Source organism: Pseudopipra pipra, unplaced genomic scaffold (genome assembly GCF_036250125.1).
Source record: "Pseudopipra pipra isolate bDixPip1 unplaced genomic scaffold, bDixPip1.hap1 HAP1_SCAFFOLD_642, whole genome shotgun sequence".
NCBI classification, from domain to species: Eukaryota; Metazoa; Chordata; class Aves; order Passeriformes; family Pipridae; genus Pseudopipra; species Pseudopipra pipra.
The window spans coordinates 1-18,659 of NW_026991133.1; the positions used below are offsets into that span (position 1 = coordinate 1).

Consider the following 18,659-nt stretch of genomic DNA (forward strand, 5'->3'; position numbering starts at 1 on the left):
TAAGGTTTGGGGGATCAAATTGCCCCAAATCCCAAGAAATCACCCCAAAAAGTGGAGCTGGTGCTCCACATCAGCCTCCAGGGGAGGAGGAGCCTCCCTGGGCAGGATTTTGGGGTGAAAAATGCCTGGTTTGGGCATTTGGAGCCCAAACCACCCCTTCGGAGAAAATCAGTCCCTCCTGCCCCCAGCCTGACTTTTTTGGGGCAGAAAGAGGCCGTTTAGAGGGGGGGAGCTGAGGCAGGTTTATCAAATTGCCCTAAATCCCCCAAATTCACCAATTCCCAGCAAAATGGGGGGGCCCGGGGGGCGTGGGGGGGGGTGGGACATCACCCCCCTCGAGTGAACCACACCCCCTCAGAAAGGGTTTTTCCTTTGAAAAGCAGCTATTTTTGGCATCAGGGAACCGAGGCTCAGCCACGAGATGGTGGAGGGGGGAAAATCGCCCAAAATCCCTAAAATTCACCCCAAAACGGGGAGGGGGGGGGGGCACACATCACCCCCTTGGGGAAAATCAGCCCTTTCTGAGCCCGGGCAGGATTTTGTTTTGGAGGGGAAACAGATATTTTTGGCACCAGGGACCTGAACTCGCCCCCAGGACGCGGACGGGTGAAAATTGCCCAAAATCCCTGAAATTCACCCCCGGGGGGGGTGGGGGCTGGGTTGAGGTGCCACCTCACCCCCATCGAGTCACACACACGCCCTCTCAGGATTTTTTTTGGGGGGGGGGGGGGAACCAGCTCTTTTTGGCGCGAGGGAGCCGAAGCTCGGCCGCAAGTGGGTGAAAATTGCCCAAAATCCCCCGGATTGGCCCCAAAAGGTGGGGGTGGGGCCACGGCGAAGCCAAGGAGTAACAATAGAGTGATAACTACCAGGTAATGCAGTTTGTTTACCATAGCGTGTCCGATCCCTGCGTGCTGGCGGCGAGAGAAGGACAAAACACAAACGTGACCTTGGGGGGCGTCGGGGGGGGGGCGGGGGGCGGTTCTTCTCGTTAAGGGGGGGCCCCCCCGGGATTAGTGGGGGGCGGGAGGTTAGTGGGGGGGGGCCCCGCGGGGGGAAGCGTGTTAGTGGCACGCGCACACACAGGGGGGGAGGGGCGTGGCACGAGGGGGGGGGGAGGGGCGGCGCCCACCTTGGGGGGGAGAAGCAGAGAGTTGTTAGAGGGGGGCGGGGGGGGCCCCCACCCCCCCCCGTCACCGCACGGGGGGCCCGGGCCGGGCGGGGACCCCCCGTGTCCAGTGCTCCCAGTCTGAGAGGGTCCAAGGAACCAGTGCTCCCAGTCTGAGAGGGTCCAAGGAACCAGTGCTCCCAGTCTGAGAGGGTCCAAGGAACCAGTGCTCCCAGTTGGGGAGAGATCCTGCGGTCGGTGCTCCCGGCTGGGCCGTCGGCCAGTGCTCCCAGTGCTCCCAGTGCTCCCAGCGCTCCCAGCGCTCCCAGCGCTCCCAGTGCTCCCAGTGCTCCCAGTGCTCCCAGCGCTCCCAGCGCTCCCAGTGCTCCCAGGTGGGTGGGTGATCAAGACGCCCAGTGCTCCCAGTGCTCCCAGTGCTCCCAGTGCTCCCAGTTGGGTGGTTGACCAAAGCAGCCAGTGCTCCCAGTTGGGGAGGTGATTAAGGAACCCAGTGCTCCCAGTTGGGGAGGTGATTAAGGAACCCAGTGCTCCCAGTTGGGAGCGTATCAAGGAACCCGCTGCTCCCAGTGCCCCCAGTTTGGCAGCTCACCAAACACCCAGTGCTCCCAGTTGGGGAGGTGGCCAGGACACCCAGTGCTCCCAGTTGGGGAGCTGGCCAAGTCAGCTGCTGTTCCCAGTTGGGTGATTGACGGAGGTGCCCAGTGCTCCCAGCTGGGCTCCCATTGCTCCCAGTGCTCCCAGTTGGGGAGCTCAGCAAAATGCCCAGTGGCCTCGGATGGTTGGCCAAGGCTCCCATCGCTCCCAGTGCTCCCAGCTGGGTAGTTGCCCAAGGCTCCCAGTGCTCCCAGTTGGGTGGTTGACCAAGGCCACCATCACTCCCAGTGCTCCCAGTTGGGGAGCTGATCAAGGCTCCCATCGCTCCCAGTGCTCCCAGTTGGGGAGCTGCCCAAGGCTCCCAGTGCTCCCAGTTGGGTGGTTGACCAAGGCCACCATCGCTCCCAGTGCTCCCAGTTGGGTGGTTGCCCAAGGCTCCCATCGCTCCCAGTGCTCCCAGTTGGGGAGCTGCCCAAGGCTCCCAGTGCTCCCAGTTGGGGAGCTGCCCAAGGCTCCCAGTGCTCCCAGTTGGGGAGCTGACCAAGGCTCCCATCACTCCCAGTGCTCCCAGTTGGGGAGCTGCCAAGCCCATCAGCCGGGTGGTTGCCCAAGGCTCCCATGGCTCCCAGTTGCCCCCCCTGTCCCCCCCCCCCCTCCCCCGGCCCCCCCGCCGTACCTGCCGCAGGTTGCGCGTGACGCGCACGTGGTGCCAGCCGCCGTCGTGGAACTTGCCGTTGACGGGCTCCACCAGCGCCTCGAAGGCGCCGGCGCCCAGGTTGATGACGAGCCACACGGCGCCGGCCTTGAGCGACAGGTTGAGGAAGTCGGCGGCGCGGCCGGTGTGCAGCAGGAGCCCGTGGCGCTGCCGCGTGCGGAACGCCAGCGCCAGCTCGTCCGCGCTGCTCTGCACCGGCGACCGCGACACGTCGTAGCAGAAGAACTCGCTGCCCCGGAACGTGGCCACGTACTCGGCGCGGCCTGGGGGGACAGGGGGGACCTCGTGGGGACCTCGTCACCGGGAACCTGGTGTGGGGACCTCGTGGGGAGACCTGGGGTGGGGGGGGACCCGGCATGGAGATCTCGTCACCCGGGACCCCGTGTGGGGACCTCGCAGGGGGGGACCTGGCGTGGGGACCTTGTGGGGGGACCCGGCGTGGAGACCTCGTCACCGGGACCCGGTGCAGGGACCTTGTGGGGGGACCTGGTGTGGAGATCTTGTCACTGGGACCTGGTCTGGGGACCTCGTGGGGGGACCCGGTGTGGGGTCGTTGTGTCCCGGTGACGGGGGTTTTGGGGTGAGGGTCGGGTGTGGGGTCGTTGTGTCCCAGTGACGGGGTTTTGGGGTGAGGGTCAGTGTGGGGTCGTTGTGTCCCAGTGACGGGGTTTTGGGGTGAGGGTCAGTGTGGGGTCGTTGGGGGGGGGGGTCACGCCCTCACTGACCTTTCGCCGCTTGCTGGATCTCGCCGGCGCCGCGGCCGGGCCCCCCCTCGGCGACCTCGGCGGGCCCTGGGGAAGGGGCGTGTCAGGGGCCCAGGTGAGCACAGGTGAGCTCAGGTGTGCTCAGGTGTGCACAGGTGTGTTCAGGTGTGCTCAGGTGTACTCAGATGTGCTCAGGTGTGCTGAGGTGAGCTCAGGTGTACTCAGGTGTGCTCAGGTGTGCAGAGGTGTGCTCAGGTGTGCACAGATGTACTCAGGAGTGCACAGATGTGCTCAGGTGTGCACAGGTGTGCTCAGGTGTGCTCAGGTGTGCTCAGGTGTGCACAGATGTACTCAGGTGTACTCAGGTGTGCTCAGGTGTGTTCAGGTGTGCACAGTTGTACTCAGGTGTGCTCAGGTGTGTTCAGGTGTGCACAGTTGTACTCAGGTGTACTCAGATGAGCACAGGTGTGCTCAGGTGTGCACAGTTGTACTCAGGTGTGCTCAGGTGTGTTCAGGTGTGCTCAGGTGTGCTCAGGTGTACTCAGGTGTGCTCAGGTGTGCTCAGGTGTGCACAGTTGTGCTCAGGTGTACTCTGATGTGCTCAGATGTGCTCAGGAGTGCACAGATGTGCTCAGGTGTGCTCAGGAGTGCTCAGGTGTGCTCAGGTGTACTCAGGTGTGTTCAGGTGAGCTCAGGTGTGCGACCCCCGGGCGGGGGCGAGGGGACCCTCCGCTCCTCGTACGAGGGGCCGCCCCTCCCCCCCCCGCGCCCACACAAGGACCCCCTGCCCCCTCCTGACCCCCTGCCCCCTCCTGGGGGGGGTGGGGACCCCCCGGCCCCCCCTCCCCCCATCCCACCCCACCCCCCTCCCCCCGTCCCCGTGCGAGCGGCCGCCCCTCCCCCCGTGTCCACGAGCCACAGACACGATGGGGGGGGAATGGGGGGGGGATGGTGGGGTGGGGGGATGATGGGGGTGGGGGAGGGGCCCGAGGGCGCGTCTTTACCTTGGCCGGTGAGTCGCAGGTGGGCGGGGACCTGGGGGGGAGGGGAGGGGCCGAGGGGAGGGGGGAGGGGCGGGGGGGGAGGGGCGGAGAACGAAAGCGAAAGTGGCGGGAAAAGGGAAAATTTTGGGGAAAGAAAAGGGAAAGTGGTCAAAGGCGGTGGGGGGAGGGGAGGGGAGGGGCTCGGAGGGGGGGAGGGGAACGGGGAAAAGCGGCGGGAAAAAGGAAATTGGGGGGAAAATGGGAAAGGAAACGAAAATGGTGAAAGAAAACGAAAGGGAGAAAAATCAGAGAAAGGGAAAAACGGGAAAAAAGAAAAATGGAAAAACGGGAAACAGAAAAAAGGGAAAGGAGGGAGAGGAGGGAAAAAGGAAAAGGGACGAAAGGGAAAAGGGAGGAAAAAGGAGAAAGAGGAAAACAGTGAAAAGGGTCAAAGCAAGGGAAAGGAAGAAATTGATAAAAAGGGGGAAATCAGCAAAATAAGGGAAAAGAGCAAAAAATAAAATAGAAAAAAGTGGGAAAAAGAAAAGTAATTTAAAAAGGGAAACTTATAAAAGAGAGAAAAAACAAAAGAAGAAAGATGGTAAGGAAACAAAAAAAAGAGAAATAAAATATTCCAAAAAATTATTCAAAAGAGGAAAATAATTTTTTAGAAGAAAAATAATTAAGGAAAAAAATAATTAAAAAGGGGGAACTGTTATTAAAAATGGAGAGGAATAAAAAAAAGGAAAAATAAAAAGGGAAAATAATTTAAAGAAGGAAAAATAGGTAAAAAAGGGAAAATAATAAAAATAAAGGGAAACCAATAAAAATCAAGGAAAGTCACGAGAAAAGGGGAAATAATAAGAGAACAACTGCAAGTCGGAATGAAAAATAATTAAAAAGGGAAAATAATAAAAAACTTGAAATAATGGAAAAAGTAAAAGAAAAAAGGGGAAAAAAATGAAAAAGGAAAAACGGCAAAATGGGAAAAAAAGGGGGGAATGGGAATGAAAGAGAAATTAATTAAAAAAGATAAAAATTAAAAAAAAAATCAGAATAAAAAAATAAAAATTAACCAAAAAACCCAAAATGACCGAAAGTCCCGGGGGGGGGGAGGGGCCCCGGGTGGGGGAGGGGCCCCGTCACAACTTAAACCTCCTTTAACTTGTGACGGCATCGGGCGATGCCGGGGGGGGAGGGGCGGGGGGCGGGGACAAGCGCCGGGGGGCGGGGCCACGCGGGCTGCGCCGCCCCTCCCCCCCGCCGCCTTCCCGCGGGTTTTTCCCCTTTTTCCGAGGTTTCGGGGAAAAGCCGGGGGTGGGGGAGGGGATGAGACACGGGGGGGCGGGGCCGCCCCTGGCGCGGGGACCCTCCCCCACCCCGGGACCCTCGGCCGGGGGGGCTCCGGGGGGGCCTCGTGCTGCGCACGTGGCTGCGGGCCCCGCCCCTCGCACAGGCCCCGCCCCTGCACAACCCACGCCCACCGCACAGGCCACGCCCCTTTGCATGCCCTCGCGCAAGCCCCGCCCCTCGGGAGGTCTCAGCCAATCCCCGGCCCGGGGGCGGGGCCGAGCTCACCCAATCCGGCCGCAGCCCGTGATCCTTCCCCCCCCTCCCATTGGCCGCCTGCCCGCTCTCATTTGCATAGCCCCACCCCCAGACAGCAGAGCCTCGCGTCATTGGCTCAGCCCCACCCCCTTCATTTGCATGCCAGCGTCCTATTGGGCCACCCGAGAGTGACGTCATGGCCGGGAGCAGAGGGCGGTGCTCCTTGTTCTGGCTACGCCCCCTTTTCACAGCCTCGCCCCATTGTGTGGCCACACCCCCTCATGCAAGCCCCGCCCCTCTGGCGCCCCAAAGGCCTTTCAGGAGCGACCCCGTGACCCCCCGTGACCCTCCATGACCCCCCGTGACCCCCCCGTGACCCCTCGTGGCACAGGAGCCCCCCCAGCTCCCCACGGCCCCGGGGTGACCCCCCCGTCACCCCTGGACCTGCTCCTGCCCCTCTGCTGAGCCACGACCCCCGCCCTGGGGGTGACACCAGGATTGGCACAACCCCCCCCCGCTGTGCCCACCCCTCACACCCCCCAACCCCCCCCCTCACCCCCCATTCCCCCCCCCTCACCCCCCTCTCGCCCCCCACTCACCTTCCACTGCGGGTTCGGGTTCTTCCTCTGGGGGTCCCGGGGGGCAGTGGGGGAGGGGCAGAGCCGTTAGTGCCCAGGACCCTCCTGTGGCCCCCCCGTGACCCCCCCACCCCCACCCTGTGACCTCGGGCTGACCTTGGAGGCGGGGGGGGGGGGGTTACAGGTTCACACGTCCCGGGGGGGGGGTTGCACACCCTGGTGCCGTTTGCACGCCCGGACCCCCGTCCTGGGGGGGTCTGCACACCCAGGGGGGGTTCACACCCCAAGGGGGGGTTTGCACCCCCTGCACGGGGTCCCGGGGGGCTGCAGCCCCCAAGGGGGGGTTTGCAGTCCCAGGGGGGGTTCACACCCCAAGGGGGGGGTTGCACGCCCTGCACACACCCTCGGGGACCCCACATCACACACGGCACCACAGAAGTGTCCCACGGGGGCCCTGCACCCCACAGTGCACCCCACAGCACCCCACAGCACCCCACAGAACCCCTCGGGGGCCCTGCACCCCATAGCACCCCATAGCACCCCACAGTGCACCCCACAGCACCCCACAGCACCCCTCAGGGGCCCTGCACCCCACAACACACCCCACAGGGCCTGTGCACCCCACAACACGCCCCACAGGGCCTGTGCACCCCATAACACACCCCACAGGGCCTGTGCACCCCACAACACACCCCACAGGGCCTGTGCACCCCACAGCGCCCCCGACAGCAACACACAGGGGCTGCCTCCCCTTGGCACACACCCCCCACCCCCCCGGGGGTCGGGCACCCCACGGTGCCCCCCATCACCCCCAGCACCCCACGGTGCCCCCCAGCACCCCCCGGTCCCCAGGGCACCCTCCCCTCCCCTGTCCCTGTCCCTGTCCCCCCTCAAGGACGCAGAGGGAGCATCCTGTGATGCCCTGACAACCGTCGCCAGGGAGACAGGCCTGAGCATCGCCATGGCAACGGGTACCCAGCCCCGGCGGCGCCATGGCAACCGGCCCTGGCCACGCGCCCGGAGGATGCTGTCACCACGGTGACACCGGAGGATGCGGTCACCACGGTGACACCGGAGGATGCTGTCACCACGGTGACACCGGGCGCTTGTCCCCGGTCCCGGGGACGTGTGCGGGGGCGGGTTCACAGAGGGCGGGGCCGTGAGAGGGACCCCCCGCCCGGGGCACGCCCGGGGGTCACCCAGGGCACACCCAGGGGTCCCTGTCACCCCAGGGGTCACCCAGGGCACATCGGGGGTCACCCAGGGCACACCCAGGGGTCACCCAGGCCCGGGGGTCACCCAGGGCACACCCAGGGGTCACCCAGGCCCAGGGGTCACCCATGTCACACCCGGCTGTCCCTGTCACCCTGGGGGTCACCCAGGCCCGGGGGTCACCCAGGGCACACCTGGCTGTCCCTGTCACCCCAGGGGTCACCCAGGGCACACCCGGGGGTCACCCAGGGCACACCCGGCTGTCCCTGTCACCCCAGGGGTCACCCAAACCCCCTTCCCCCGGGGGCCTTGCACGAGGGGGCACCAGGACGTTCGATGGCACCAGGGTGTGCGAGGGCTGGGGGGCACCAGGGTGTGCGAGGGCTGGGGACGGGGGGCACCAGGGTGTGCAACTGCACCATAAACACGGGGAGGATGCTCTGGGGGGTCCCCAAACTCCCGTTGACCCCTCGGCAGGGGGATCCCGACCCCCCCACCCGCCCTGTGGGCACAAGGACGGGCACAGACGGGTGGGGAGGGCACCGAGGGCACCGAGGGCACGAGGACGGGGACGAGGGGATGTGGAGGGACATCAGGACATGGAGGGACATCAGGACGTGGAGGGACATCAGGACACGGAGGGACATCAGGACACGGAGGGACACAAGGACACGGAGGGACACAAGGACCAGGGTGGGACACGAGGACCGGGGGGGTCACATGTGGACGTGCAGCACCACGAGGGTCAGGAGGGACACCAGGACACGGGGACACAGGGGCAGGAAGGGGAGGGGACACAGAGCGACACGGGGAGCACACGTGACACCAGGAGGACACGAGAAGCACACGCGTGTGCAGCCACGATGGTGGGAACAGCGTGATGGTGTGAAGGCACGGGGGGACACAAGGACACGAGGACACAAGGACACGAGGACAGAGGACACGTGAGCCAGGAGGACACGAGGACACGGAGCAACTCAAGGGCACAATGTCACGAGGACACCCCACACCACGAGGACACCCCACACCACGAGGACACCCCACACCACGAGGACACCGAGGAGACACAGAACCCCCCGAGACGTGAGAACACCGTGATGGGGGAACGTGCAGCACCGGGAGGGACGGGGAGGAACAGCACGAGGAGCAGCACGAGGGCACGACCAACACCACGGAGACACTCAACGCCCTGAGCGTGTCCGGTGCCACGAGGACACGGAGACAGACACGCGTGTGCACACACGAGGACACGCAACAGCAGGAAGACACAAAGACACGGAGGAACTCAAGGACACAAAGACACAAAGTCACGGAGAACCAAGGCCGTGAAGACACGGGGACGTGGAGAAGCACAAGGACACAACGACACGAGGAAGTTCAACGCCAAGAGGGCACAAGGACGTGGAGAAGGACACAAGGGCAGCCACGAGGACACGACAACAGCGATGACACCGAGAGGTGGAGAAACAGGAGAGCCCCCAATGCCACGAGGACACGAGGGCAGGGAGAAACACACGTGTGCAAACACGATGGTGTGCAAACCCACGGAGACACGGAGAGACACGAGAACACAACGACACGAGGACGTTTGACACCGGGAAGACACAGAGACGTGGAGGGACTCGGGGACGCAACGACACGAGGACACCAAGACACGGAGGAACACGGGAACACAACGACACGAGGGCACCAAGACATGGAGGAACACGGGAACACGACGACACGAGGGCACCAAGACACGGAGGAACACGGAGGCACCCAATGTCGCGGAGGCGCCCGACGGGGCAGGGACGTGGAGAAACACCAGGACGTGAGGACCCCGGCTCATCTCGGTCCCTCCCGGCCCCCACGCCCCCCCGTCCCCCCCTCCCGCCTTCCCCGCGCCCTCACCTTCCTCGCAGAAGGGCCCGCGGTGGCCGGTGCCGGCGCAGTCGCAGCGGGGCTCCCCGCGGTGCAGGGCGCAGCGGCCGCCGTGGGCGCAGGGCGGGTGGTGGGCGCAGCGCTCGTCCCCGTCGCCCCGGACCCCCTGGGCCCCCAGCAGCGCCGCCGGCGCGTCGCCCACCCGCAGGTCGGCCACCCACCCGCGGAAGGGCGGCTCGTACTTGACGGTGCTGAGCGTCAGCGCCGAGAGCCGCACGTCGGGCGGGATCCCCCCGACGAACAGGTCGCTGGCCACGGCCATGTCAGGGCGCTTGGAGCGCACGGCGGCCGCCCGCGCCTCCCCGTCCACGGCCAGCGCCGCGTGCCGCGCGTGCCGGGTCAGCAGCACCGCGTGCCAGCGCCCGTCGCTCACCGGCGCCGGCGGCTCCAGCGTGGCGGGCTCGGCGCAGGCGATGGCGAAGCGCAGCCGCAGCCGCCCCTCGGCCACCAGCAGCTCCAGGAAGTCGCAGTTGCCGCCGTCGTCCAGGTACAGCAGCAGCGCCCGCGTCACGTTGGTCTTGAGGCGGAAGCTGAGCTGCCCCCCCGCGCCCGGCGCCCACCGCCCGTAGCGCGCCCACTGCCCCGGGGCGCCCCCGAACTCCAGCGCCGACCCCCAGGCGCGGGGCAGCACCAGGGACCCCAACGTCAGCAGCACCAGCCCCAGGCGGGCGCCCGGGGGGACGCGGGCACACGGGCGGGGGGCTGTGGTGGCCCGGGGGGGCGGGGGCGGGCGGTGGGACTCGGTCCCTGGGTGGGCAGTGCAGCCCCCCTGGTCCTGGCGGACCCTTGAGTCCAAACACGCCGTGGGGCCGTGGTTGACCTTGGGCTCCTGGGGGTCCACTGCGCTGGCCACGGGGGCTTGGTGGACCTTCGAGTCTGTAAGAGCCACGGGGGCTCGGTCAGCCTGGGTGTCCGGGTGGTCCACGGGGTCTTGGTTGGCCTTGGGCTCTCGGGGGTCCTCGGGGGCTTGGTTGGCCACAGGGGCTTGGTGGACCCTCGAGTCCAGACACGCTACGGGGTCTTCATTGACCTTGGCCTCTACAGGGGCCGTGGGGCTTTGGTTGGCCATGAGGTCCTGGTTGACCTTGGGCTCTCGGGGGTCCTCGCAGGCTTGGGAGGGCACAGAATCTTGGTGGACCTTCGAGTCTACGCAAGCCACGGAGCCTTGGTTGACCTTTGAGTCCAACAGAACCACGGAGCCGTCACCGACGTTGGGTCCTGGGGGGTCTGGGGGGTCCTGGTTGCCCACAGAACCTTGGTTGGCCACAGACCCCAGGTGGGTCACGGAGACCTGGCTGACCTGGGTCTCCAGGGGGTCCTCAGGGCCTTGGTTGGGTGTGGAGCCTTGGGAGACCTTTGAGTCCAACAGCACCACGGAGCCCCCACCGATGCCGGGCTCTGGGTGGTCCCGGGGGTCCTGGTTGCCCACGAAGCTTTGGTTGGTCACAGAGCTCAGGTGGGCCTCAGCCTCCAGGTGGTCCTGGGAGCCCTGATGGGTCTCGGAGCCCAGGGGGGTCACAGAGCCCGGGGGGGCCCGAGTCTCTCGGTGGTCCTGGTTGACCAAGGAGTCCCAGCTGGCCGTGGATCCTCGAGTGGCCACGGGGCCCAGGTGGGCTTTAGTCTCTGGGTGGTCCTGGGAGCCCTGATGGGCCACGGAGCCGGGGTGGGTCTCGGGGCCCAGGTGGGCTTTAGTCTCTCGGCGGCCCCTGGGCACCGGGTGCCCCTCAACGTCCGGACGGGTCATGGTGCCTGGGGTGGCTGCAGAGCCTGGGCGGGCTGGGGCGGCCCTGGGGGGGGCCTGGGGGGGCCCGGCCACCCCCGTCCTCTCACAGCCGCATGGGTGGCCCCGGCGGGGGGTGACAGCCTGGCCGGGGGTCCGGAGGCACCTGGAGGGGGGAAGAGAGTCAGGGAAGAGGCATCAGGGGGGCCTCGGGTGTCCAGGGGGGCTCCAGGTATCCAGGGGGCCTCGGGTGTCCAGGGGGGCTCCAGGTATCTGGGGGGGGGGCTCAGGTGTCCAGGGGGGCTCTAGGTATCTGGGGGGGGGGGCTCAGGTGTCCAGGGGGGCTCCAGGTATCTGGGGGGGGGGCTCAGGTGTCCAGGGGGGCTCCAGGTATCTGGGGGTGGGCTCAGGTGTCCGGGGGGTCCCAGGTATCTGGGGGGGGGCTCAGGCATCCGTCACCCCCCCCCCCAGCCAGTTATCATCCCGTTAATTAACCCGGTGATTGGGGGGGGTGGAGGGGGGTCGGTCACCGCGGCAACCCGGGCTCCGGTATTATGCAAATGAGCCCCCAGGTTATTTATAACACCCCCTCATTGGCTAATGGGGCTCATTAACATGCGCCGCATAATTAGCCAATCACATTAACTGCTGCACCTGCAGGGGGGGAGGGGGGATTGACAGCGACCCCCTCCCCATGGCACCCCCCACCCCCCTCCCCGGGGGGGCCCAGGGTGAGGAGGAGCCCCCAGAGACCCCCCCAGAGACCCCCCTGACCCTCCCGGGGAAGGCCCCGAGTCCGGGACCCCCCCCCTCCATGGGTGTCCTCGGCGCGCCCTTCCCCCCCCGGGAGCGATTAATTAATTAATTATCGATCGCTGATGGTCGATAAGGGGGGGGAGGGGACATCGGACACCTGGGTCCCCACGGAGGGGTCTGGGGGGGCCTCGGGGGGGCCGTGAGTGACTGAGGGGCGTCCGGACACAGCCCCCCCCCCCCCCGGGGGCGTTGAGGGAACTCTGGGGGGGCGTCCATAGGGAAGTCCCCCCCCTCCGGCCGCCCGGGCCCACCCGGGGGGGTCTGGGGGGGCTCGGGGGGGGCTGCGGGGGGGGGAGGGGCACCCGGCCACTCGTGTCCCCCCCGTGTCCCCCGCGGGCACCTGAAGGTCACGGGGAGGAGACAGGGCCGGGGGGGGAGGGGCGGGGGAGAGCTGGGGGGGCGACCCCGGTGTCCGGACTGTCCCAACCCCCCCAAAGCGCGGCCTGGCACATGTGTGCTCTCACACACAGACACACCCCTGCACACACGTGTGCTCTCACACAGACACACCCCTGCACACGCGTGTCACACACAGACACACCCCTGCACACGTGTGTCACACACAGACACACCCCTGCACACGCGTGTGCTCTCACACAGACACACCCCTGCACACACGTGTGCTCTCACACAGACACACCCCTGCACACGCGTGTGCTCTCACACAGACACACCCCTGCACACGCGTGTGCTCTCACACACAGACACACCCCTGCACACGCGTGTCACACAGACACACCCCTGCACACGTGTGTGCTCTCACACAGACACACCCCTGCACACGCGTGTGCTCTCACACAGACACACCCCTGCACACGCGTGTCACACACAGACACACCCCTGCACACGCGTGTGCTCTCACACAGACACACCCCTGCACACGCGTGTCACACACAGACACACCCCTGCACACGCGTGTCACACACAGACACACCCCTGCACACACGTGTGCTCGGGGCTGCACCTCCCACCTGTGAGTGACCCTGCCTTGTACACGCCTGTGCACGGATGTGCACATGGACGCACACGTAGGCACACATGTGTGCACAACCCCCCATCCGACACACGCCTGTGCACACACCTGTGCACGCACACCCCCACCTGAGCACACTCGTGTGCTCACACACACACGTGATCACACACATACCTGAGCTCACACACACCTGTGCTCACACACCTGTGCTCACACACACGCAGACACCCCCTGCCTCGCACACGCAGGGTCACCCCCCCACACGTGCACCCCCCTGTGAACACCCCCCGCACCCCCCACGGGCTCTCGTGCACCCCAGTTCTGAGCACCCCCCTCACACACCCCGGGCACACCCCCATCAGCCCCCCAAATACTCGTGTGCACCCCAGCTCTGTAACCCCCAACACGCACACGTGTGTGCACCCAGTGCAGCCCCCGCCCCCTGCACACGCGTGACCCCGGCTTCGCACACGCCCTGCACACGCTCACCCCCCCCCTTTGGGGTGCACGGCTCCTGCACGCTCAGGAGCCCCTGCTTTGGGTGCACCCCCCCCACTTTGGGGTGCACACCCCCCAAAACACTCGCACGTGCTCATGCTCCCCGCTGGAGTCTGCAGCGCCCTGGGCACCCCACTTTGGGGCGCACCCCCCGCACCCTCACCTGCACCCCAGGTGTGCACACACCCCCCGCACCCTCACCTGCACCCCAGGTGTGCACACACCCCCCACACCCTCACCTGCCTCTCAGGGTGGTGCACACCCCCCCAGATGTGCACACACACGTACACCCCCCCCAGATGTGCACACACACGTGTGCACCCCAACGCAGCACAACCCCCCTGCACAGACATGCACACCTGCCTGGGCACCCCCTGCACCCTCACCTGCACCCCAGGTGTGCACACACACCCCCTGCACCCTCACCTGCACCCCAGGTGTGTGCACACACCCCCTGCACCCTCACCTGCACCCCAGGTGTGCACACACACCCCCTGCACCCTCACCTGCACCCCAGGTGTGCACACACACCCCCTGCACCCTCACCTGCACCCCAGGTGTGCACACACACCCCCTGCACACTCCCCTGCACACCCAGGTGTGCACACACACCCCCTGCACACTCCCCTGCACCCCAGCTTTGCACACACACCCCCTGCACCCTCACCTGCACCCCACTTTGGTGCAAATGCACCACCAAACACGCTCACACACGTGTGCACCCCAGTGCAGTGTGAATCCCCCCCCACTCATGTGCACCCCAAGGCAGTGTGAATCCCCCCCACACTCGTGTGCAGCTCAGGTCTGCACAGACAGACACCCCCCAGGTGCACACACACTGCACCCCAGCACAGTGTGCACCCCCTGCACCCTCACCTGCACCCCAGGTGTGCACACACACCCCCTGCACACCCACCTGCACCCCAGGTGTGCACACACACCCCCTGCACACCCACCTGCACCCCAGGTGTGCACACACCCCCCCTGCACACCCACCTGCACCCCAGGTGTGCACACACACCCCCTGCACACCCACCTGCACCCCAGGTGTGCACACACCCCCCCTGCACACCCACCTGCACCCCAGGTGTGCACACACCCCCCCTGCACACCCACCTGCACCCCAGCACAGTGTGCACCCCCTGCACCCCAACAGTGTGCACTCCCTGCACACACACCTGCACCCCAGCTTTGCACACACCCCCCCAAACACACCCACGTGCCCCCCAGCCTGGTGCACACACCCCCAAACACACTCAGGTGCTTGTGCCCCCCACTGTGGTGCACGTGCCCCCCCCAGACCTGCCCACACCCGGGTGCCCCCCAAGTCTGCCCCCGCTGCCCTTGCCCTCCCGTGTGCACCCAGTGTGACCTGCACGGACCCCCAAACACATCCACACTCGTGTGCCCCCCGACGCAGCGTGAACCCCCCCTGCACACTCCTGGGCACCTCAGCTTAACACCCCCCACCCCCACACACGTGCACCCCAACACAGCCCCCTCCCTGCACACTCCTGGGCACCCCAACACAGCCCCCTCCCTGCACACTCCTGGGCACCCCAACACAGCCCCCCCCTGCACACCCGTGTGCACCCCAACACAGCCCCTCCCTGCACACTCCTGGGCACCCCAGGACTGCACAGACACCCCCTGCACTCGTGTGCACCCCAACACAGCACTCCCCCTGCACACCCGTGTGCACCCCAAGACTGCACAGACACCCCCCTGCACTCATGTGCACCCCCCTTTCATACGTGCACCCCCCTAGACATGCACACACCCACGTGCACCCCAGTGTCACACACACGTGCCCTGAGCACTCACCTGCACCCCAACACCCCACACTCACCCCCTGCACACCCCCCTGCACCCCAACACCCCACACTCACCCCCTGCACCCCAACACCCCACACTCACCCCCTGCACACCCCCCTGCACCCCAGTTTTCACCCCCTCACCCCCGTTTCACACCCACGCCCTGCACACGCGTGTGCCCCCAATGCAGTGCACACCCCCCACACACTCACACGCACCCCGGGGCCGTGGAGCCCCCTGTACCCCCCTGTACCCCCTGTACCCCCCTGTGCCCCCCCTGCACTCACACGCTCCCTCACTCCCATCCCTCACACGCGTGTGCCACGCATGATGCCGCCCGTGGGGCCCGGGCCTGTCGCACACGCGAGCTGCACGCCCAGCGCAGGCCCCGCGCCCGGGGGGGCCCTGGGGGATTGGGGGGGGCTGATGAGACCCTCCGGCAGCGAGGGGGGAGGGGACGAGCTCCCCAAATCCCGCGGGGGGCGGGGGGGACCCGCAGTGGGGGGAGAGGAGACGATGCAGCCCCCAGACCCTGCAGTGGGGGAGGGGGGAATGCGGCCCCTCCCCGGGGTGGGGGAGCTCCCAACCCCCCCCTCCCCCTCAGGGCACCCCAGACCCCGCCCGGCGATGTGCCGGGGAGATGTGACCCTCCGGGCCCCCCCATCCCCCATCTCGCCCCCCCACCCCGCATCCCCCTCCCCGGGACCCCGAAACCGTCCCCCCATCCTGACCCCCCGACCCCCATCATCCTCCCCCCTCCCCCCGCATCCTTCCGTGTCCCCATCCCTCACCCCCCCCCCCCCGCACCCCCGAACCTGCCACACCCCACGGCCCCCCACCCCCCCCCCGCGCCATGGACCCCCCCGGAGCCCCCCAAATATCCCCCCCGCATCCCCCGCAGCCTCCCCACCCCGCACCCGCACCCCCATCCCCGCTCCTCCCGCCCCCCCCGCGCCCCCCGTCACACCCCCCGGCCCCCGATACCCCCGGGCCCCCCCGTTCTCGCCCCCCGCGGCCCCCCCCGGTACCTGCCCCGGCGGTCCCGGCCGCGGCCCCGCACCCGCCGCTCCGCCGCTCCCGCAGCCCCCGCCCGCCCCGGGCACGCGCACGGCTCCGGCTCCGCGCGCGTCCGCAATCCCCCCCCCGCAACCCCCCCTCCCGCATCGCCCCCCCGAACCCCCCTCCCTCCCCGGCTCCGGCTCCGCGCGCGCCCGCAACCCTCCCCCCGCATCCCCCCTCCCAAATCCCCCCGCATCGACCCCCCCCCCAAATCCCCCCGCATCGACCCCCCCGCCCAGGGCACGGTGCGACCCCCCCCCCGCCCCACAGAGACCCCGCAGGGACCCCCAGAGCTGCCCCACAGGGAGCCCCCGGGGGTCTCAGGGCTGCCCCCAGGGAGCCCCCGGGGGTCTCGCAGTTGCCCCCCCAGGGAGCCCCCGGGGGTCTCACAGTTGCCCCCAGGGAGCCCCCGGGGGTCTCGCAGTTGCCCCCCAGACACCCCGTGGGGACCCCTCCGAACGAGGCCCCGTAGAAACCCCATAGAGGCCCCCGGGGTAACCAGCCCCCCCCCAGCCCCCCCAGCCCCCCAGGCCGTGCCCCGTGGGGGGCTCATTAGCGTTCATTAGCGGCAGCTGCTGATGAGGGGCCCTGACTCCCCCTCCCCCTCTCCATCGCTGACACCCGGGGGTGGGGGCGGGGTCCGGACACCTGGATTCCCCCCCCCCCGCGGACCCCACGGACGGACAGACGGACACGGAGTTTATTCCCACAGTACAGGAAAGGCCCCCCCAGTGCCCCCCCCAATTCAGGGGTTGAGGGGGGTCGGGGGGGGCCAAAGCCTCGGGGACCCTGTGGAACAGGGGGGGGTGTCAGTGAAGGACCCCAGTGCCCAGGACCCCCAGCTGAGGGGGACCCCCCCGAGGACCCCAGTTTGGGGGTCCCAGGCCCCGTTACCTGTCACAGGTGGGTGTCAAAGACACCGTCCTGCAGCTCCTGCAGCTCCTCGGGGGGCTCTGGGGGGGGGAGAGGCCGTTTTTCAGGGGCACAGACCCGGGGGTCCCTCAGGTGGGGGTTCCGAGGGGGGCCGGTTTTGGGGTCCCACCTGGGGGGCGCAACGAGGCGCGGCGGGACCAGGGCAGGGAGAGGCTGAAGGAGCGGGGCCGGGCTTTGGGGGGCCCGGGGGGGTCCGGGGGGGCGGCGGCGACGCTCTGGGCACGGCGGCGACACTCGGGACGCAGCCCCCCCCGACACCCCACGTGGCAGCGCAGGCCACAGCCTGGGGGGGCACAGGGACCCCCATTACACCCACAGCCCCCCAGAAACCCTCCCACCCCTCCCGGAATCCTCCGTCATCCCCAGAGCCCCCCAGAACCATCTGTCATCCCCAGAGCCCCCAGAGCCCCCCAGAGCCCCCAGAATCCTCCGTCATCCCAGAGCCCCCCAGAGCCCCCCAGAACCCCCAGAACCATCTGTCATCCCCAGAGCCCCCCAGAGCCCCCCAGAACCATCTGTCATCCCAGAGCCCCCCAGAGCCCCCCAGAACCCTCTGTCACACTCAGAGCCCTCCAAAACCCCCCTCCCAGCACCCAGAGCCCCCCCAAACTCTCCCATGGCACCCAGAGCCCCCCGAACCCCCCATCACACCCCGAGACCCCCGGAACCCCCCATCACACCCGAGACCCCCGGAACCCCCTCCCGCACAGTTCCCTGCACAGCACTCAGAGCCCCCCCGGGCACCCCAGGGCACCCCCAGGGCACCCCGAGCCCCCCAGACCACCCCTCAGCACCCAGAGCCCCCCCGATTCCTCCAGAACCCCCTCTTTGCCCCCCCTCGGCCCCCCCCGCTCACCACTGCACTCCAGCCCGTCCTTGTGCAGCCCCCAAATCTGGGGGGGGGGGAGGAAAGGGTCGGGGGGGGCCCGTGTGAGGGGCCACTCCTCGTGCAAAGGCCCCCCCGGAACCTCCTGGGTGCCCCCCCCGTGTGAAACACTCGTGCAAAACGGGGGTGCAAGGCGGGGGGGGCGGGGGGGCGTGAGGGGTGGGCAAAGCACCGGGGGGGGACACGGGGGCGTTGTTGGGCAAGGGGGGCACGGGGGGGGCACGGGGGTCGTGTCAGGGGCACGAGGGGCACGGGGGGAGTGCGGGGGGGCGTGTGAGGCGAGCACGGAGGGCAAGGGGGGTGTGAAAGGGGCACAGGGGGCACGTGGGGTTGTGCGAGGGGCACCCGGGGGGCGCGGGAAGGACACGCGAGGGGTTCGAGAGGGTTCGTGAAAGTTCAGCAGAGGCCCCGAGGGGCTCCGAGGCTCCTCGGAGGTTCCCACGTGTCCCCGAGGGTCCCCACGTGTCCCTGAGGGTCCCGAGGGTCCCCACGTGTCCCTGAGGGTCCCCGCGGCCCCACCAGCCACGTGCAGAGCAGAGGGTTGTGTGGGGGCTGTGCGGGGCTGGGGGGTCCCGA

General features: G+C 67.4%; 1 protein-coding gene across 1 annotated transcript; it reads right to left on the bottom strand.

Moving 5' to 3' along the window:
* Positions 1-7: 7 nt before the first annotated feature.
* On the bottom strand, positions 8-18,461 carry LOC135408789 (uncharacterized). The gene is made up of 9 exons (XM_064643785.1): positions 18,054-18,461; positions 17,307-17,480; positions 17,159-17,217; positions 9,354-11,269; positions 6,280-6,299; positions 4,147-4,177; positions 3,164-3,229; positions 2,400-2,701; positions 8-914 (listed from the first exon to the last, which is right to left on the bottom strand). The coding sequence occupies exons 4-9, from the start codon at positions 11,125-11,127 to the stop codon at positions 453-455; spliced, it is 2,655 nt and encodes an 884-aa protein (XP_064499855.1). The 5' UTR covers positions 11,128-11,269; positions 17,159-17,217; positions 17,307-17,480; positions 18,054-18,461; the 3' UTR covers positions 8-452.
* Positions 18,462-18,659: the final 198 nt, after the last annotated feature.

What these genes read in the sequence shown, in the direction of transcription:
- LOC135408789 (XM_064643785.1), bottom strand. Translation starts at nt 11,127, where the DNA reads ATGACCCGTCCGGACGTTGAGGGGCACCCGGTGCCCAGGGGCCGCCGA. An exon ending in CGGGCCCTTCTGCGAGGAAG is followed by an intron (nt 6,300 to 9,353) that starts GTGAGGGCGCGG and finishes CGGGACCCCCAG; the next exon opens with AGGAAGAACCCGAACCCGCA. An exon ending in TCACGCGCAACCTGCGGCAG is followed by an intron (nt 915 to 2,399) that starts GTACGGCGGGGG and finishes TCTCGCCGCCAG; the next exon opens with CACGCAGGGATCGGACACGC.